This window comes from Hemicordylus capensis, chromosome 16 (genome assembly GCF_027244095.1).
Source record: "Hemicordylus capensis ecotype Gifberg chromosome 16, rHemCap1.1.pri, whole genome shotgun sequence".
Lineage (NCBI taxonomy): Eukaryota > Metazoa > Chordata > Lepidosauria > Squamata > Cordylidae > Hemicordylus > Hemicordylus capensis.
The window spans coordinates 14118822-14140541 of record NC_069672.1 but is presented as its reverse complement, the minus strand read 5'-3'; the positions used below and the strand labels follow the sequence as shown (position 1 = coordinate 14140541).

The 21720-nt window shown below is 45.0% G+C and overlaps 1 protein-coding gene and 1 long non-coding RNA gene across 2 annotated transcripts in view; one reads left to right on the top strand and one right to left on the bottom strand.

Moving 5' to 3' along the window:
• The window catches only part of CTNNBIP1 (catenin beta interacting protein 1), a 30196-nt gene that overhangs the window by 3769 nt on the left and 4707 nt on the right, over positions 1–21720 (top strand). The window contains exons 2-5 of the mRNA XM_053281073.1: positions 8174–8250; positions 10566–10671; positions 11282–11403; positions 12749–12839. Coding sequence (XP_053137048.1) covers positions 11308–11403; positions 12749–12839 — 187 coding nt within the window. The 5' untranslated portion in view covers positions 8174–8250; positions 10566–10671; positions 11282–11307. The remainder of the gene's footprint in view (positions 1–8173; positions 8251–10565; positions 10672–11281; positions 11404–12748; positions 12840–21720) is intronic.
• Positions 106–20340, bottom strand: LOC128338510 (uncharacterized). The gene is made up of 3 exons (XR_008312645.1): positions 19857–20340; positions 10908–11021; positions 106–516 (listed from the first exon to the last, which is right to left on the bottom strand). It is a non-coding gene; the product is annotated as an uncharacterized LOC128338510 (long non-coding RNA).

The following is a 21720-nucleotide window of genomic DNA, read 5'->3' as shown; positions in this document are numbered from 1 at the left end:
TAAAGCAGGAAACCCAATGCATTGCATACCTCTGCTCTGGTCTGAAGATGTTGAAGGTAAAGGAATGAGATGGTTCACAACAATTAACATTACAAACTTGTTTTATTGGGCAGGATGCCTTCTCTTACCAGATAAGTTTGTAAGCCTGTTTTGAGGTGTGGACTTCTACATACTTTCCTAGTCAAGTTTTGTGTGACTGAATTGAGTCACAAGATGAACCATTCTCCTTAGTTCTCCACTAGGTCAACACAAAGTGAATGCTATCCTCCATCTTGCCTTGTTGAGTTGACTGACAATGCTATTTGGAATACATTTTTGGGATGATGTGTGCGACGTGGTGATGGACTGCTATATGATAAGGAACTTTGAGTGTGCCTAGATTTTTAAAATTTTGACTCTAGTGATAAGCCAGTCTTTAGATGAGATCCAGGATTGTCTTCCAGTTGGAAGAAGATTGGGATTGTCCTGTAGAACATTCGCCTAACCACTTGCAGGGTCTTTTAAAAGATGAGCAATCTGAAATAAAAAAGATGAGAAATCTGTCACAAAATGAATTAAATCAATTGTGAAGTGAGACCAGGTTTGCTATTCAAGTGATGCCTGGCCTCAAACTTCATGGACTTCACAATCAGCTTTTAATTCCCGCCCCCGCCCCCCCAGCAAATAATTACTGGTTTGTGTTTATGGTTTTTTATTTAAAGGCTGTGGATTGATTTGTAACTTGCCATATGTGTATAAGCGGCCAAAGTAACTTGCAGTTGCTTCTGTGATGGCAACAAGAAGATGAAGCCGTTGACATATTTGTGGCATCTGTTTTTCAAACTGTGTCATAATTAAAGTAAGTTCTGAGAGAACCTTCACAGTGCCCTGAAGTAAAGATTAGTGGATGCACAGTTTGTGAAACATTGTGTGAATCACAATGATGAGAAATAACTTCCCAAAATATTGGCCACTAGAGAATTATTTTTGCTGTGGGTTTCCTTTTATTGTCAGCGAAATCAAAATGAGTATTAGATCTTGGGAGGTATATAACAGGCCATGCAGCTTTCAGTTTTCCACATTCAATTGAGTCCTACAACCAGGCATTTCTCTCCTTATACTCTGCCCCTTTTCCAAACTCCTTCCAGGTGACTAGCTGGCCAAAGACATTACTCACACTGCTCTGTGACACGTAGATAAACTCAGTGGGCAGGTTACCTTTTGTGGGCTGGTGAAAGTGTATTCTTAACTACAAGATCAATCTAATGAATTCAGCCTCTTCTGTACATAGTTTTTTTTAATTATCAGTTTCCCTAACCTGTATCTCCCCATAGTTTCATATCTCCTTTTGGAATTGACCTGCACAAGCCAATTTTCATCCCATTTTCAGCAGGCAAATTATAAATCAAGATCCAAGGAACTGTGCAACTAGTTCCACATGATCAGCAGAGCATTGGATTTGTGATTTTTGAACAGAAACCATCTATGCTTCATTGAAGGGGAATTTCAAGAACAGTGCTGGGAATGGCATGGAAGTCTTGCTATGAATGCTTTTTAAAAAATATTGGCATGCCTAAAGTAGCTCTTAGCATCCTGGTTGTAACTTCTTTCAGTACTTGCATTGGCTTGTGACATCTTTTGTGTGATCCAGAAGAATTGCATGATCACGTGTTTGAAGATACTTGGTTGGCCCTATTCAGCCCCAGCATAGCCTCCCTCCAGTGGCTGTTGCTGGTATTTCTGTTACCAGCTGTATGAGATTTTGTGGGAGATCTTGAAATAGATATACTGTTGTGTTAACGCCTGCAGGGTTTGTCGCCATGGCCAAGAGCACCTTTTTTGTACTGCAAATACAATATTGCACTGTTGTCTTCAGATTTTTGGTCATTCTTCTGGAAGACTGATCAAACCTTTTCTGTTGGGAAATGTAGTTGTCTTTAATCTATGACAGAAGACGCTGCCTTATACCAAATCAGAACATTGGTCCATCTAGCTCATAAGAACAGCCCTGCCGGATCAGGCCCAAGGCCCATCTAGTCCAGCATCCTGTTTCGCACAGTGGCCCACCAGATGCCACTGGAAGCCACAGGCAGAAGTTTCCCTCTCTCCTGCTGTTACTCCCCTGCAACTGGTGCAGCTCAGTATTGTTTGCACTGACTAGCAGCAGCTCTCCAAAGTTTCAAGCAGGAGTCTTTCCCAGCCCTTCTTGGAGATGCCAGGGATTGAACCTGGAACCTTCTGCATGCAAGCAGATGTTCTACCACTGAGCTATGGCCTCATCCCCTAAGGGAAATATCTTACAGGTGACAGTGCTCACATGTTGTCTGCCATCCAAATGCAAACCAAGAAGTACCCTTTGCTTAGCAAAGGGGACAATCCCTGTTCACTACCACAAAACAGCTGCCAGTCAGTGTAAACAATGCTGAGCTAGATGGACCAAGGGTCTGACTCAGTAGATGGCAGCTTCTTAGGGAGGAGAGCTGGTCTTGTGGTAGCAAGCATGAATTGTTCCCTTTGCTAAGCAGGGTTCACCCTGGTTTGCATTTGAATGGGAGACAACGTCTGTGAGGACTGTAAGAGATTCCCCTTAGGGGATGGGGGCACTGTGGAAAGAGCACCTGCCTGCTTGCATGGAGAAGGTTCCAAGTTCCCTCCCTGGCAGCACCTCCAAGACAGTGCTGAGAGAGACTCTTGCCTGCAACCTTGGAGAAGCCATTGCCAGTCTGTGTAGATAATACTGAGCTACATGGACCAATGGTCTGACTCCGTATAAGGCAGCTTCCTATGCTCCAGCTTCTGTCTGAAAAAAAGCTCCCTACCCCAAACAGAGTTGACAAAAACAGTTCCCTGTTAACAGTTTGCATGTTTAGCAACCCTGAAGAGACCCAGCTATTACACAGCTGCTTGAAAGCATGGCCCCTTTGGGAAGGGACCAGTGGCACATGCTTTCAGTGGAGAAGGTTGCAGCTTTAATCCTTGCATCTCCAGGTAAGGCTAAGAGAGACCCTTACTCAAGGAGAGCTGCTGCCAGTCAGACAATTCTGGGCTAGATGAGCCGGTGGCCTGACTCTAAGGCATGTTCACATGCCCTCTAGTGCTTGGTGTAATATGGCCTCGATGCTACTGCACCATAAAGTCTCTGCCTACCTATCTGAATATTGCAGCGTGTCAGCCTGAAGGCAGAATGAAGCTGTTGCTTCTTGCTTGGAATTAATATTGACTTTGAAAGGGCCAGGCACATCAGCTGGCTGATCCAGCTACATGAGGTAGAACAGGAGCAGTCTTTCTGTGCTGATAGTGTGATGTTGGCAAACATGTAATGGTTTGCATATGCCTTAAGGCCAGAAAGGAGAGGAACAAGCTCAACAGTAATTCACAGTTAACTTGACTCCATGTGGCCAGACAGAATTAACTAGTTCTTGAATTTGGGCTTTATTAATGTTCTCTATATGTGCTGAAATCCTTTCATGAAAGGAGCTATAGAAATGCAGAGGGCATAACCAGGAAAGGAAACTCTTCCCACATTTGGGTTTATAAACGTGAATGTATAGATGGCTTCATCTCTCCGCCGCGCCCCCATTAAGAGGACTGTAAAAGCTTTGTATAAAAACTGAACTGGGCAATTGAGAACCTTGCTTGGAAGCAACCTTTGGAGAATTCAAACTGAAGTCAAACATAGCTGAAATCTTACACGAGGAGGCCTGAGAATCCCTGCAAACTTGACATGTTCTCTCTCCCACACCACCAAAAAATGACATTAAGTATTCCAGATCTCACTGTTCAATTATAAATGGATAAGTGTTATGGATTCTGCATTGCTTGCATCTCTCTTGAGAAATGCCTTAATGCTGTCTCCAGCTGCCTGTAGGACCGAATAAAAACAAAATAATCAGGATTGTGGAGATTGGTTTTTAGATGTTAGTGCTCCAGTGTTAACTGACACATCTCACTATGAATTAAGACAGCTTAAAAGATGCAGCGACTTACCCAGTGGTCATACTGTGACTGCTGAAGTGTCCTGCAGTGTAGCTACAGAGTCCAACAGACTTTAAGCTTGGATAACTATATTGCCAATTGAAGCAAACAGTTCAGTGCAGGTTTTTAAACTCAGGGCTGGGGTGGGGCTTGTGAAATCTCTCATCTTGTCCTGTGCTTTGGTTGCCATTTCCTATTAAGCCTTTGCTGTAGAAAAAAAGGGCTGTCAAACTGTTTGGGGGGATCCTGCCAGTCCTCAGCAAAAAATAAATAAATCAGGAATATCAGACAAGTGTCCCTGAAAGAGCTTGTCCACCACTTGGTTGTGTCTCGGTTACACTGTCTGTTCAAGTGGGGCCCAAGTGGCCTGGTCAATGCATGATGTAGATAATGTCCCAGAATCCTTTGCATCATGCTGGGATGCTGTGGCAGATGAGTGGGAGTTATTCAGCAGACATTTCAGTGTAGATGGAGTTTTCTGAAGGTGAAAAGGTGAAAACCTTTGGTTTGGAAATAGCATTGGTCATATGGAAATCTGTTTGGACTAGGTATCTGAAGCAGCTTGCGTTCTTAGTGAAGAAGCTGAAAGGGGTTGGCGGATGGACTTCTGTATGTACATACAATTTATAATTTGTCTCTTTGTTGTGCATGGGCAGGGGTCAAGAAATGTTGGCTTAGTTCACCAGCCAGACATTTTTTTCTTAACTTGTTGAGCTATGTTGGTACATTACTCGTCAGGATTTGTTTCACTTATCAGGCATCATTTTTCACTCATCATAGACAAGTAGACTAGTGGATTTCCTGAGCCCTATGCATAGGCAATACCAGATGAAGAACCAGTTAAGCTCACTAACTTCATGCTGGTAAAGACCAGAAAGGTTTATTTTGTCCAAAGCTTGTGTCAAGAAACTGAATTTACTGCTGGTGAGGATTTGAATTTAGATGCTATCTGCTGTCTGCTCTGGTTCATATGTGTCACTGAGTGGACCCTCCTTAATTCACATCTCAAGTGTGGAGCTAGTGGCCTAAAACATGGAAAGTGAGTGTAGTTCCTCAAACACTGCTGCTGTTACTTAACTCATTATTACTACTCATAATAGCAGCCCATTCATTCAGGTTCCGCAGATGGGGAACTGAGGCTGGCATCGCCCAACAGATGCTTGGTTAAGCTGCTTTTGGAACGTGACTCTTGCCCCCCAGATCCATTCTCCAAACTGCATAATGAACAATGCTGTAGGCCCTGTTGGTAGCTCAGCTGTTTGTACAGCTGTCTGGGTATGCATTGCTTCTTACTTCTGGGACCTTAGTCATCATCTTTGCATACGTCCACACGCTCCAGATCCCCACACCCCCGTATCTTGTTACAGGGTATTTCTGGACCCTGATTCATGGCAGTTCACGTAGAGTTGAACATCTCAGATTTTTGGTTGAAACAAAAATCCTTACACACGGCCTTGGACACCAGGACATGGGGTTCTGTGCTCAAGGCTGCCATGGAGGTGGTTTGTGGTTTTGGATGCAGTCACTGGAGTTCTTGTTGGGCTTTGCTTGCAAAATATGTATGCTGGGGACAAGAAAATGCAGAACATATTTTAACTGACGGCAGAGCCTGCTTCAGAGCTTTGCCAGTGTGTGGGCCAATTGGAAAAGTGTATCGCAAAGAAGAGATTAATTATCTTTACAAATAACTGGACTGTTTTCCCAGTTCTGTCACTCTCCTTAGCCAGAAGGGCTGTTAAACTGCCTTTCCTGGGTATGTATAAACAAGCCTTTACAAATTCACTTTCTGGCTTGCCAGTGGCAAGTGTCCCCAGCCCCTCTGGCGAGCAGGACACCAACACTACACAGTTCTCCTCCCCAGCAATCTCATTTCCACTGCCGTTTTTGAGACAGTAAGAAACAGCAAGAGGAGAGGGCTCCCCTCTTTCTTACCTTCTCCATCTCCCAGTGCAAGAGACAGAAGGCCCACTTCTCTCCTAAGCCCTCTTCCCCATGTGCCAGAAAAGGAACTGAAGTAGTGGTGGGGCAGGATTGATGATGACCACAAAGAATGGATGGCTACTGAGCTAAACCTAAACTTGTGGATCCTTGTGGATGAATTATTTATCCCTCAGAGTAGGAGGTCATTGTTTACAAAGGGTTAACTTCCACTCCTTGCTCTCAGTAGACAGGAAATTTCAGGTAATTTTCAGGTAGCAGGAAGTCCGTCCCCTCCCCCAGCATGCTCCAGGAATCAGATCCCCAGTTCCTTCCTGTCTTTGCTCCTGGTAGGACAGGTTTGCTGGGGCTCCTGCCCTTTTCTTTAGAACTTCTCTTCATATTCGGGTGAGCTATTATTTCCATCAATAAACTGTGGTCTCGAAATATCTAGACCAAGTTTCATATATGGTGTGATACTTTGTCATGTTTCTACGGTATCAAGGAACATCCTTCTTTGTGCATTCTTAATTCAAGTGAAGCTTTGGAGTATCCATGCTCCTGTTAATTAACATCTTGAAAATGTATCCTTGACAAAAAAGAGTGGCAGAATTGGCTGTTAGGAAAGCTAATATGTGGTGTGAGTGGTTACCACTGTGTGTTTCATCTTTTTTGTTTCCCCTCAACACATTTGTGACTCAAGTGTAAAGAAGTTTCCCATGGTTCTGTGTGTGGTAAGGGTGTGGAGTTGGTTTTTGAAGTCTACAGAAATGAAATGAGCTGTTACTGTAAATGGTCAGAGCTGTCCTTGGGCTTCATTGCATATTTAGGCAGCAAAAAGAGACAAAAGTTTGGGCGGTATAGAAGTTTAATAAATAAATAAATATAGCAGGAACTAATCAGTGGAAGATTTCGTGAGCAATTTTTTCTTCGGAAAAGTATCTCCTTTGGGGATAATGCAAGAGAGAGGAATGACAGGTTGGCTTACTTCTTTCTAACCCTTCCTAGAGAGTTCTTCTGTAAAAGAAGTTTGCAGGAATTTCAGCTGCAGTGTCCCCTCCTGGTGAAGACATTCTGGGGATTAGTCTGGCATCTGTTCCAGATGCTTTGTGGGATAGGAGGAATAAGCTGACTCTTGAGATTACCAGTCACTCTCTTCTGATTGAAAATCACATGTGTGTGTGTGTTCCTTAAATCCGTCACTTTTGAGCTGTGTTGTGAAGAGGGCTACTTGAACCTTCATCGGGTTCCTTAGTTGGCGGGAGAAGTTTCACTAGAAGGCAGGTTGCCTGCCCACTACTGATCTCCCTTTAAAATGTGCAGCCACAGTGGAGTGGTGAGTACTGTTAGGGCATGCTCCCGGTTCAAGCAGGGCAACAGGGAGGCTTTGCAGACTTGGCCAGTGGTCCTTGTGAATTATGTTGCTGAACTTCAACTTGCATCATCCCCAGCTGCAGTGTGTTGTGGCTGAGATGATGGGAGATGTAGTTCAGCAGCAGTTGGAGAGCCAAGATTGCCTGCCCTTGCTTGTTCTAGAAGAATACTTCCTTTGGCCTTGTTTTCAGATGAGGAAGTCAGCTTGTGACTGGACTGCGCCACTTCAGACTGCAGGTGGGGACTTGCAAAGTTGAAGCCTCTTCCGTGAAGGAACAAAAGAACATTCCCATGCATTTAAAAAACTAGCATGTCAGGAAGAAGAGGTCTACTCTTGCTTTCTCCCTGGCACATCAGTTTTCTATCTACGGGAAAATCTTTTGATACATAGATCTTGTAAGCCCCCATCTAACACCTGAACTGGTGCAGTCCAGATTAATTTGCACTAATTTTCTCAACAAAAACACTCACATAATTAAAGTTTCCAAAAGGGGTTACATCAAAATAGCAAATATTTAAACTTTGTTCAGTGGTGTATTCACTATGTGAAAATGAAAAAACAACAACATTTTATCCATATAGATAAAATCTGTACATAGGCAACTTGTCGGTTCAGGTGCCATGAAGAAAAGTTTTCATGGAAGCTAACTTTCCATTCTTCCTGCTGGCTTGCTTTATTTTATACGTTTTAACTGAGCTTCTTTTCCTTATCCTCTTGATTTCTAGTGATAGTTTTCCTCCAGCATGCAGAAGATTTAAATTTGCATCTGAATACCACCACTTGCTTATACTGGTGTACAATACAGATGCGTTTATACGGGAGCTGACTCATGCTTTTGGTTAGACAATGCTTGAGTAATTCCAGACCATTTAAAGCCCTGCAGTTTATTTCAGGTTGTATATTAAAATCAATACCTTGTTTCCCCAGGGTAGCTTTTGCAGTGTTTCTGAGCTGTGAACAGAATTAAGTATTCCAGTGAGCTTTTCTTCACCCTGCCGAACCAGGTAAGCAGCAGTAAAAGCTTGTGACAGCCTTAAACCAATATTTTGTTGGGCATTCTAGTGGATGCGAGGAAAATAATTGTGTGGTATCGTGATGCAAGCTGGGGGAGGGTGTGATATTGAGGGGAGGTTCAGGTGATAGAGCTTCTGGGGGATCCATCAGCTTGTCTACAAGCTTTCCATTGCCCCAGCTATACACCTTTTGTTCTCTTTGGAACCAAATTGCAGCTGCACACAATAAGAACAGCCCTGCTGGAACAGGCCAAAGGCCCATCTAGTCCAGCATCCTGCTTCATACAGCAGCCAGCCAGGTGTAAGTGGGGGAAAGAGGGCAACCCCCCATCCCTGGTGCACCTGGTGTTCAGGGGTGTGCCTCCTCTGATCCTAATACACCTATCAAGGCTAGTAGCCATATCCTCCATGAATTTGTCTAATCTCTTTTTTAAACCGTCTAGATTGGTGACCATCACTACATCCAGCAGAGGCAAATTCATATTTTCATAGTTTCACTACACATTGTGTAAAGAAGTACTTCCTCTTGTCTATCTTGAATCTCCAGGTATTTAGCTTGATTTATTTAGCTTAGAATTCAGCGAATGACCCTGGGTTCTAATATTATGAGAGTGAGAAAAGCCTCTGATCCACACTGTACATTGTTTTATATAGCTCTATCATGTCTTCCCTTACCTGCAAATATAAGTTGATTCCAGTTTATTGATATAGTAGTGGAAAGCACAGTGGCTAACATATCCTTAGATTAGTAGTTTGGCGTGCATTGTGCCAGTGCTCCAGCGTCTGTCCTGCTTTCATGTGGTCTTCTGGACCATCTTTAAGGTGTTGTTGATAATAAAGCCTTATGTAACTTGGACATCTTCATCTTCACCCTCACCCATATCAGCAACACCCTTCTTTTTAAGTTCAGCATCAGTGTGTACAGTTAGGTAACTGGGTTGTCGCTCATCTGTCAAATTCTTTCCCCTGAAGTCTCAGCATACTGAGAGTCTGAGCATATTCAGAAAGTGAAGCTGTCTCTCGAGAGCAGTATGGGGCAGCATCTCTAGATAATAACATTTATCAGGAGAAGATGTCTTGAAAGTCAGATGAGGAACCAGGTTTCTTCAGAGCCATGCATGGAACTGCTATGGACTGCTGAACCTCTATTTCCTTGCATATTAACACTTCAAAATAACTCTGTAAGCCTCTCTGAGGCCATAGGATTCAGTGGAATAGAAATCAAATAAATAAATTCCCCACATGCTGACTTGCGATGACCTCCAATGGTCAGACCCAGACGTTGTTCAGAGGAGGTGGGTTAACATAAGAGTTGTGATCAGCCCACCTCAGGATGACCTTTGGGTCTATTTTTGGCTATTCTGTTAGTTGCTGGCAATCCGTCCTTGCTTAGACAGGGCTTGAAAGTCTCTGTACAGAAACAGAATTTCCCTTTTGTTGAAGCCGTGGCAACGCTAACACTTAGGTACTTGGAATAATGGCACAAAGTTCTGTGGTTAGTTCTTTAATCTTTCTGGTATACCTAGAGACAAATAAGGGAATCTCATTTGTATTGGATGGATTTGTTAGCAATGTAGAGAGAAATGCTCTCCCACAACAGCCTGAATTGGATCCCTAAGTGTAGAATTGTGTCCTTTTCCCCATTTAATACCCCTTTTTAATCCTTTATCGATTCCTTGGCATAAAGTAATCTGTAGAATTGGGCCGAATTTGTCTATAAGGTGTGGAGTTGGGGGCTTTGGATTCTTGTACGTGGTGCCATCTACTGGATGGAGAGGAGAGATTTTTCCTTTCTTCAGCCATGTAAAAACCCCTTAGAATATTTGTTTCCTTTGCCTCTATGCACCATACATGTCAAAGGTAAAGTGTGCCATCAAGTCAATTTCGACTCCTGGCACCCACAGAGCCCTGTGGTTTTTCTTTGGTAGAATACAGGAGGGGTTTACGATTGCCTCCTCCCGTGCGGTATGAGATGATGCCTTTCAGCATCTTCCCATATCGCTGCTGCCCAATATAGTACCAGTGGGGATTCAAACCGGCAACCTTCTGCTTATTAAGTCAAGCATTTCCCTACTGTGCCACTTAAGGTTAGTTAAAGGTTAATTCAATGGTGACTTATTTCAGACCAAGTTTGCAGAGTAGCAATACCACTTGTTTTGGGTGATCAGGGAGCCAATGGGCATGGTTCTCTTGGTTAAACTTGTCCGTATAGCCAAACTGTGGCCATGTTCTTGTTTGAACCAATTCTGTAGAAATTACAAGCATCTGAATCAAATGTTACAATCTATTTGTATGTTTTATTGCAGGCAGCAACCTATATGCTTTCCCCAAGGCCCACATTATACCTTTGATTGCTTCTTTCTGGCCGTTCTGATTGAACGTTCTCATAGCCTGAGGTTACCAGGCAAGCAGGTAATGTAAGCCGTTACTTCCTGTTCTTAGCTTCTTTACTCTTTATAAACTATATCTCCTGTGTGGCTTGGAGGAACTGGAAGTCTACATAGACTATGATGTGTACACAGCATTGTAATTTAATGCCCAGTTGCAAATTCTGATCAGTGGCTCTGATTAAGCCATTCACCTTATTGCACACTGCTGGGGTGGTGGTTGTAAAATCTCCTATTTTAAAGTGAGGGAAACTGACTTACTTGGTTGGTTGGTTGGTTGCTCACTCCAAAAGCTGCTGGGGTGCACACAGGGCTGTGTCACTGCAGCATAGCCTTGTGGCAACATCTTGTTCAGAACAGTGAAATTTCCCTTCCCTGTGGAAAAGAAGCTTGTCAGTTTCACTCGATGGCCGTTCTAACTGGCCATTCTCAGGAGATCCTACATGACACTCTGTCCATAATGTTTTCTAACACAGCTGGACGGCTTATGCCATTTTTTTTCTGGCCAGAAAAAGAGGCATGGACAGGAGAATGATGATTTTAGCTATTAGTATTGTTTGGCCTCTTTCCTCACGGTAATTGTTCTTTACATACTAAATCTTTTCCCTTGTTTTTTGTTCTGGTGGTGGTGTTAGGCGTCTTGGGACCTGGGAGGAGGGGAATGAACCGTGAGGGTGTCCCCGGGAAGAGTCCGGAGGAGATGTATATTCAGCAGAAAGTGAGAGTCCTCCTTATGCTTAGGAAGATGGGGTCAAATGTAAGTATTGTGGGCAGATACACTCACATAAGTTACTAGGCCACACATATCTGTGTTAGCCATCCGTGACCTGTTGGGGGCCTAAAAGAACCAGATGTCTTGCTGTTTGCAAAAGTATCCCTTCCTGGTCAGTGGAGGTAATGCTTGCTTGCTGCAGGCGATGGCTTGGAAGCTTATAGTAAGCCCAGGGAGGCAACCTTGGCTCTCTAGCTGCTCTTGAACTACAGCTCACATCATCCCCAGCTGCAGTACATTGCAGGTGGGGATGATGGGAGTTGTAGTTCAGCAACAGCTGAAGAGCCAGGATTGCCTACCTCAGTAGATGATTTTTCAGGCAAAGTGCCTATTATGATGATGATGATGATGATGATGATGATGATTACTACTGCCCCTATTTATATACTGCTTTTCAGTGCAAAAGTTCTCAAAGCAGTTTGCACAGAAAAGGAATAAGTTGATTGTCTGTCCCCAAAGTGCTCACAATCTCAACAGACTCGTTTTGCTTCAAAGTTTTAAATCTTTCTGGGTGGATTGATGTGGGAGGCAGTATGACTATCTGGAGATAGTTCTCCGTGGGTACCTTTTGAAAAGTGTGGTGCAGGGGTACCTGAAAAGGGCAATTTGATTTTAATTCAGTTTTATAAGGTAGTTTGCTAACTGTTGTTTCCTGACTAGTATACCAAAATGCTATAAATCAAATTGTAGGTGATGCTGGGGCCAGATTTCAGTCACTTTGCTTAGAAGTCTGCTTAAAAAATATTATTTATTGAGAAATATAATTTAGCAGGGCATGTTTTAATTCCCTGCTGGATATTGGGATGGTCACGTCATCTATTTAGGATGTGTTTTGTTGTCTAAATATTAGCCTTTTTGGCTTCTTTGTACATATAAATACATCTCCCACTATTGAGCAAAATGGGATTCAGTTTAATGTGGTGTTTTAAGCCATCTATGTAGCGACAACCCTGTACAAATGCCATTGAATTTCATGGGATCCGTTGGTGTGCGCTCCATGTACCATTTGTGAAACAGCACTTTGGGGTTATGATTCCTAACTATGTAACTGGATGCCTGCAGAGTTGTATAAATGGCAGACAATGTTGCTTGTAACAGAGGTTCCCAGATGTTGACTACAATGCCCATCATCCCTAGTTGCAGTAGCCTTGGGCTAGGGATTATGGGAGTTGTAGTCAACAACACCTGGGAATCCCTGTTACAGGAAACACTGGTAAGAGAAATGAAATTGAACTGAAATGGCATCTGAGTTGTACCTAGACATGGGCCCTGCTCCTGTGTGGTGTTTTTTGGCTGTGCATATGCATTGACATTACTGTGTCCTTTTCAGTTAACCGCCAGCGAAGAAGAGTTCTTGCGGACGTATGCAGGGATAGTGAATAGCCAACTTAGCCAGCTTCCTCAGCATTCTATTGATCAGGGTGAGTGGTGGGGGTGGGGGTGCAAGGTACAGGAGCTTTCCAACCGCTCACAGTTTGTATCTGATGTAAGTGGTCTGCAAGAAGCATGGAAGCAGCTTTTAATGGCTTCTGAAACGATAAGAATGACCAGGCTACTGTTCTCTTTTACAGTGAATTGCAGAGGGGAAGGGAAGGGGAGAACAGTGTGTATTCTCTGCTAAGATCAAAATTCTCTGTGAAGACAACCCAAATTCTGTACCAGGAAAAACTGTGTTTTTGTGCCCCTGCAAATTATGGACTAATTATTCACAGATTTGGACTAAATATGCATATGTTTGCTTGCGTTGTATAATCCTGTTTCTGTTGGTCATGGAAGGGGCAATGAGGCCATGACTACTGGAGACCTTCTCTTCTCCTGGCTTTGGGAGATTTCACCAGCCACCCCACACACACTTGGAAACCTTTCTTCTGAAAACCTGTGAGGGCTAGAAATTTGCTTTAAAACAAACAAACAAACAAACAAAAAAGGTGGTGTCCAGCTCCAAGGCCAGGATCCAGTTCTGCACTTTAGTGGGATGCTCACAGCCCTGAGAGGGGAAATATGTGCATCCCCAGTCTTGGTTTTCAGCTTGTGGAACGGGAACCAACCAGATGTTACAATTCAATGCATTTAACAATTGACAGCGTTGACTTAAAGATCCTTGAGATTTTTGAGGTAATGAGGAGCGGAATAAACCATGAGGGATTCAAATACTCGGGTCAGTCATTGGGAGAATGCAATAAAGGTCTGCAGTGGGTTTGCTGCTTCTCTGTGGTGGCACTTGGTCCTGGTCATTTTCTTTGCCTTGAGGAAGGTTGGAAGTGCGGTTGCTCAAAGAATTCTTAATTCTGACTCCACATTTCCCATATATGTGAGTATTTACCTGCTGATGGTGTGAGCTGAATTCCTCATGAACACTGACAGTTACTCTTGATCCTGATGCGAGTCCAGTAGCTTCTGACAATTCAGTGGAGCAGCCCGTGCCATCCGCTCTTGGATCCAAGAAAGCTTACGCAGAACCAGCTGAAGTGCAGCATCCACTCAGTTTGCAAGCAAAAGAAATCTTTTAAGCTGGGCCCCACATTAATTTTACTAGTACTGTGCATTTGGATTGGATCAGCCTTGTGAAAATCATTCATTAATTGCATGGTATCTTGTACCAAAGACAATTTTCTGCTCAGTTTCACTATTTATCGTTGAATAAAAGTGTGATGGAGTGACGTGGGAAAGAGAGGTTTAGGAGCAACAGCTTCTCTAGGCCCCAAAATCTGTTTTACAGCAGGGCGGCACAACTTCAACCCTCTAGCTGCTGTTGGAGTACAACTCCCATCATCCTTAGCCACAGTTGCTAGTAGCCAGGAATGATGGGTGGTGTATTCCAAGAACAGATGAAGGGCTGAAGTTGTACACCCGTGCTTTAAGGAATATGTAAAACATCTAGGAATGGGTAGGAAGAAAGAGTGGGCCAGCTGCTCGGGAGGGCTGGCTTCTTCAGTTGCTTGCTGGCTCACTGTATGTTCTGAAATGAGCCTAGCCGCCATCTATGAAATGGCAGGGGTGGGGTGGATATGAGATCAGAGCCGTGCTCCAAGGGAGATGATTCAGTTTCAGATTGTGCCTCGCCTGTTGCAGAAGTGAGATGGTTTAAAGACTGCCTGAGAAGAAGTGAGATACATATCACCTTCACTTTGAGCATGGTGTTAGAATAATACCTTAGGGTTGGGAAAAGGCACAAGATAAGGTTTATGCAGCTTCACCAATGGAAACAAAACCAGTGAACATTCCTGCCTTACTCAATATCCTTTCTTCTCTAAACAAGGATACTGAAAAGCCTTTCCTCTAGATAACTCACCCAGTGGGCCATTGCAGTAGCATTTGTAGCATCCTTGCAGATGTTTTAATTGTGTGCGTAGGAGAAGCGCTTATTTATGGAAGTAAATAAAGTATATTTTAGTGATTTAAATGGCTAAACTGGAAGCTGGCATCTGAATTCTCCACTAGATGGCAGTACTTCTTCCTGGAAAAGAAAAACCCTAATCCAGACACACATACTGAGGTGTTTGCCTTTGAAATACCCCTGCAGAAAGCAACTGTAAGGGAGAGAGGTGTGTGTGTGTGTACACACACACACATGTGTGCATGTGCCTACCTTAATTTCTGTATCTGGCATCTTGAGTGTCTGGAGTTTCAAAAGCTCTTTGCTGTAGCTGAGAAGGGTTGCTCTTTGGGGAAAACATCCCATCCAAGCCCCCTTTTGACTTGCCAAACTAATATTGTGGTTCTTGGATCCTGACCATGGAATTCTGTAAAGACGCTTTGCTAAGCAGGGTCTGCCCTGGTTTGCATTTGGATGGCTAACTGTATGTGAGCTCTGTAAGATATTCCTCTTAGGGGATGGGGTTGTAGCTCAGTGGAAGAAAGTCCCCAGTTCACTCCCTGGCAGCATTTCTAGGTAGGTCTGCGGAGGACATCTGCTGGAAACCTTGGAGTGCTGCTGCCAGTCATTGCAGACCTGCTGTATAGGAAGCTACCTTATACCAAGTCAGGCCATTGGTCTATCTAGCTCAGTAATGTCTACACCAGGGCTGTCGAACTGTGGCCTTCCATCATCCCTGGCTACTGGTCACCTTGACTGGGGATGATGGTGCCAAGAGCTTCAGGAGGGCCACAGTTTGACACCCCTGGCGAAGACAAGACTGAGCTAGATAGACCACGGGTCTGACTTGGTATACGGCAGCTTCCCGTGTTCCTATGAATTACTGCAGAATGCAGTTAGTACATGTCCTAACCTTGACTGTGCCACTTTAAGCCTCCACATGTTTTCTGATTTGTTGACTTAGAGATGGGCGCACTCCTCTCTTTCATTGAGGTGTAGATGTATGCCACGTGCTTTGTAGGAAATGGCTTAGAGCTTAACATAGATAAAAGCTGGGAAGCTGTAGACCCTCTGCCTTGTGATCTGGAGCTATCTCAGTGACAGCGGTGTTAGCCATAGTAGTGTATAATAATTAGTGCAATACTTAAATCGAGCAAGCTGTGCCTCTTGGAAGGGTTTTTTTGTTTTTGTTTTGTGTTTGCCACTGAAGGATATTTTGAAACTGACACTCAAAGGCTTGTGCTTCGCCATGGGCTCAGAAGTATGAAAGATCTAAAGAGCGGAGGCATTAATCGGTGCAAGTACACGTCTGGAGAGATGTTGGCCACCTCCTTTCTCAGGCATCCGTTTTGATCTATTCAGCATTAGCGCCTGTCTGTTAAAGCAAGAGGGAAAGCGGCATCTCTGGAGGGCCTGCGTTCAGCTCCTGTTTGTTGGGAGAACTGAAGGGTGTCTCTTGGAACACTTCTTGCCATCTATAGCTGGACAAGTCTGGCTTCTTGCTTTTCAAAACGAATAGGTTAGCATTGGCCAATGCCATTCAGCCCTTTGCATGGAGAGGCCAGGAAACTAGATTTTTGCAGGCGGCAGCATCCACCTGGGTGACTCCGCTGCCACCGGTTGCTACAGCAACCATGCTTTGTTAGTTCTTGGAGAAAGCCCGGTCCCTTAGGGAGCACAGAGCAGAGAGGCAAACAGACTCTCTGCAGGTAGATTGAGGGGATGGGGGTTGAAAATAAAGCCATTCATTGGGAGTTTCAGGGATGAAGTTGCTTGGGGAGTTTGAGAGTCAAGGGTGATCGTTAGGTTTGGGTTTGGTGTGCCCTCCTTTTTTGGAGACACAAATACTTTGTGCAGTGCATTCCTCTTTTTGAACAAGATGACCTGGATTTTCTTCATTTTTGAGACACATGTGGCCAAAGGCAAAAAATGTTTGGAGACGATGGAGGAAGAGGGTTGCTCTTTTAATAATTCTAGGTGGTTCAAGCAGGAGACACTCTTATCTTTAACCTCTCATGCTCAATATTTTATTTTATTTTTACATTTATATCCTGCTCTTCCTCCAAGGGGCCCAGAGTGGTGAACAAGGTTATTTTTATCTTCTCTACAACCCTGTGAAGTAGGTTAGACTGAGAGATGAGCAACTGGCCTACAGTTGCCCAGTGAGTTCCATGACTGAATGGGGATTGGAAGTCGGGTCTCCCCAGTCCTAGTCCAGCACTCTAACTAATGCACTGTGCTGGCTTTCAAACATTTGCTAGACATTTTGCAAACCTTTGCCAGCGAAGCAATGTAAACAGGACTGACTTTGAAACCATCCCTGGAAAGGTTTGCAGTTGCTACCCTTTAGAGCTGGGGTAGGCAACCTTGGCTCTTCAGCTATTGTTGAACTACAACTCCCATCATCCCCAGCCACAGTGTGACTGTGGATGATGGGAGCTGTAGTTTAACAACAGCTGGAGAGCCAAGGTTGCCTACTCTCGCTTTAGAGTGAAGCACCTCATATTAATTAACCAGATAGGCAAAGTGGCATAGTGCTTAGAGTGGTGGATTCTTTGGGGAGATCTGAGTTCAGTGGCCAGTTGTGCTCACTCACTTGCTCTAAGCCTGACTACCTCACAAGATAAAGGAGGAGCAGGGACCATGTACTCTGCCTTGGGGAAATGTAATGAAGCCATTTGAGAACATCAGGTTTGTAGCCCTGCTTTTGCTGATCTCAGATGCATTTAACTGGAGAGTTCAGAAGGAACCCAGCCCCTCCAGAAAACACACCCTGCTTCAGGCCACCTTCATCAGATTCCAAGCTTCACTCCCTTCCACTTCCGAGACAGAATTGTAACTCGATGAGTTGTCACATCTGCCTTTTTCTAGTCCAGACAGTGTTGGCATGAGTCACTCGGCATAGCTCTTAGGCATCATTTAGGAGTCCAAACGGCAGCAGAATTGAGCAGCTCAGACAAACCCTATGTAAACTGGGACTTGCTAAGATGAATCACATTTTAATATTAATCTTCGCAAGTTCCTTCCCACTCCTTTTCTTCTCTCCAGTCAGTCTGCATCTCTTCATGCAGATCAGCATACCCGTTCAGTGGTGAATGCCGTGTTTAGCGGCAGCCGGCAGCCTTCTCTGCTATTGGACTCCATTAACTGGCTTCTTGACCTTCAAGTCTACTCAGTTCCTTTTGCTTCTTCAAAAGACAGAAATGGCCAGAAAATCTGTATTAGAGAGCTAGACCGGAGCATTCTGTGCTGGAGGTCCCATAATGCTGGAGAAAGGGTGCCGAATGCTGCATGCTTCTCCTAGCCCATCTCAGGGTGGTGTGTGAAGAGGAGGTATAGAAGCATCAACTGCAGATTCCCATTGCAACTGAAACCTGGGAAGAGCAGATGGGAGCACCATAGCTGGAGGGGGTCATTGCATTGTCTGAGAACAAGGCTGGAGCTATCGAGAAACCCGAGGCCTCTGTCAAAATCAAAGTCAGCTTTGTGGACACGGGGGAAAACAAATCCCTTTGCTGCTGCAATTGTAGACATACAGTTTCAGGCCTTGTCGCCTGGGAAAGATTCTTCATGGCTGCTGTGTTTCAGATTCCCAGTAATTTTCCTGTTGCAACAGGCTCTCCTCCTGCTTGCTGCAAGTCCGTTTTGCATGTTAAGTGCGCATGAGTTATGCCAGAGCTCGTACGCTCCTCTGTCAGTGCTCTCCTGGCCAGATTCTAAAAGGATAAGGCAAGCGAAAGCTCTCAAATTGCTGTGCCCCCCAAATGCAGAGAAGCCTGGTTGAGCCCAGGTGTGGGGGGTCTTGGCTAAGAACAGTTTTGCAAGGGGGGTTCTCTGAAGCTAGTAGCCCCTCCAGTATCTTTGTAGCCCATCTGCTCCCACATATACCATTGTAACCTAAAAGGAAAATATTCTCCTCTCCCCCCCCCACTTTAGTTATAATCACCCCGCCTGGAGGAAATTTCTTACTCTCCACAGGCAAGTGGCTAGAAGCTTGGCTCATAGCCACCTGATACTCACACCCGTGTGGTAGTCAACTCCCTTCTGCTTTGTGCCAACTGCTTTGTTGGGACAAGCTGTGACTTAAGCCTTTGCTTCAGCCTGGGGGCGATGGCATCTTTGCACTTGAGTCAGGAATGGGTGTGGGTTTCTCAGCTGCTGCTTACGCATCTCCCCAAAAGTGTGCTGTCGTCTTGGCCTCGAGCAACCTCGGTAGCTTTAATGCAGGGCTGCAGAGGTTTGGCTCTCCAGCTGCTGTTGGATTACAACTCCCATCATCCCTGACAGTGGGCCACTAGCGGGGGGGGGCGTGATGGGAGGTGTAGTCCAGAAGCTGAAGAGCCAAAGTCGTGCAGCCCAGCTTGAAGGGCTAGTGATAGGTTATTCAGGCTTTCAACTTGCTGCTTGCCTGGGGTAAATTGGCAAACATCTGAACGGCCCTTAGGTTTAATGATCCCAGAAACCTCAAGTGCTTTCTGGTGAATGTGGAAACTCTTCCCCAGATCCCTCTACCCCTAGATAGGCTTGGCATGCAGAAGGTCCCGTATTTAATCCCCGGCAGCATCTCCAGGCAGGGCTGGGAGAGGACTCCTGCCTGAAACCTTGGAGAGCAGCTGCCAGTCAGTGTAGATAGTACTGAGCTAGATGGACCAAGGGTCTGACTCGGTAAAAGGCAGCTTCCTATGCTCCCGGGGTTTCAAGAAAGGCCTAAATTTCCCAAAGCTTAGACTTCCCCAGTCAGTGACGTGAGACATAGATTGCTGGGTTGTACCACTTCAGACTGCAGGTCTGGCTTCCCGTGGTGAAACTGACGCTCAGTTGTGCAGACCAATTCCAGTGAGAGAGCATGTCAGGGCATAGGCTAGGCTGGAACCCTCCTCCCTGACCTGCCCATGTGGAGGGAATTCTGAATGGAGGGGAGTTCGATCCTGTGAGCCCCTCCTGCAAACTAAAGTGGTACAGCCCTGCCTGGGTCGAGTACTCATAGGCCTCGTCTTCTGGGGGGGGGACTGGTGCAGTTCAGGGCTTCAATATAGTCAAGTTAGTCGATACAGTGTCGCTTTATTGTCTAGTTACACAGTGTGATTTGCTCTCACTCTCTCAAATGCTTTTTATCTCCTACCTGCTGCTTTGAGTGTCGATTTCCAGGACTTGAGCAACCTGGGATTCTCCGGGTTCTGCACCTGGAATAAATGATGGTAATAACACCTGGGAATAGATGCCATTAATGTTGATGCGCTGCTCTAGCTTCCTTGTGTAAACCGGCGATAGATCCTGCAGCTGCAGAAACTCCTGGATCCTCCGCATCGTTGGAGCTCTCTGTTTTGTAAACTACTGTGTGGCAACCACCATAATCTGCCCTGGGGCAAGCAGACCAATTTGGGGGCTGCTGATGACTTTGACAGGACGAAATTGATTGTGGGGCTCGGCGGATTATCTTGGAATGAGTCTTGTGTCCTTATATAAGACTGCTCGGAGATCTTTTTTTCTTTCTTGGATTTTGGGAGAGGCGGAGGGGAGAGAGAACCAGCATCTGCTGTCTGTTAGGTAACCCGCCTCATCTTCATTGCGGGCTGTGATGTCATCTGTGATCTTGCTGTTGCTAGGAAACCCTGCTTTCCATGGAACTGACACAGCCGAGGCGCCTCTAGTTTGAAAAGTGATGCACTTGAAAGGGAGTGGGGGGACCTGAGCATGCCCTTGCCTTTTTGCCCTGTTCTGCCCTGCCCTTTCCAACGGTCTCTCTCCCTCTCTCTGCAATACTTATAACAGGGCCTACCCATTTCTCAGTCTTACCCTTCGCTGCAGAGGCCCTTCCTAGGGCTGCGAGTATCACATTTATCCAAAAGAACAAAGGGTCATCCTGTAGCACCTGAAAGGACTAACACAGCCCTCTCATGGGCTAGATCCAAAAGAATAAAATCAGCCCGACCCGTTGCCAGCTAGCAGCCATGAGTGATAAGCTGGCATAGGAAGAAAAATAATTGGGAACAGACAGCTCTGGTTCTTAATCTTGCACACATTTGAGCTTGTCATAGAAAAATGACTCGCTTGTCTTTTCATAGCTCTTTGGCCCCAGAATTTCAAATGCTACCCAGTTCCTAGATTGTGACAAAGGGTAGAACCAGCAGCAAAGTAAATGATCTTGAAGCAATTAAATAGTACAGAGTGTCCTGCGCATGGAGAGCGAAATTACTTCTGAGCCTGACCTTCCTTTGAGGAGTTGAGGGTGGTACATATGTTGCCTGCACACCCCCGCCATTTTTCTTTTATCTTCTCAGCAGCCCTTTAAGGTAGGTCAGGCTTTTAAAAAAAGTGGCCGGCTGGCCCAGGGTCACCCACAGCACTTCATGGCTGAGCAGGGATCTGAGTCCATGTCTCCTTGTTCTTTCCTGGAGTGCATAATCAATCAAGATGACATAGGAAGCTGTCTTCTGCTAAGTCAGACGTTTGGTCAATTTAGCTTCAGAATGGTCTTCACTGACTGTCAGTGGCTTTCCAAGGTTTCAGCTGGGGTCTTTCCCAGCCCTACCTGGAGAGGCTGCAAGGGAGCGAACCTGGGGCCTTCTGCATGCCAAGCAGATGCTCTTCTACTGAGCGGTGGCTCTGTCTCTGACAGGGTACATATGAAGAGCTTACGTTGTTCATGAATAGATAGTTATTTGAGACGAGGGGGGGGGCACCCCCTGAAGTGCAGGATATACTTAAGATGACCAAAATATGTGAATGATCACACCTAACATGCTGCACTGGATTCAGCAAAACTAACTCTGGTATTGTGCGGCATCTGCTGCACATTGGGCAGCTTTCTAGCTTACAAATGTGTGTTGAACACTTAAAAACACAGTCTTCTAATCAACAGACTTGAAGCAGCAAAGGACTGAGAGATGTTCTCTAGGACCTGCATAAAGCAGGCAGAGAAATGAATCGGTGTGGTGGGTTCTGCGCAACAGAAGCAACCACCAATACAGTATATGTGTTTGCAT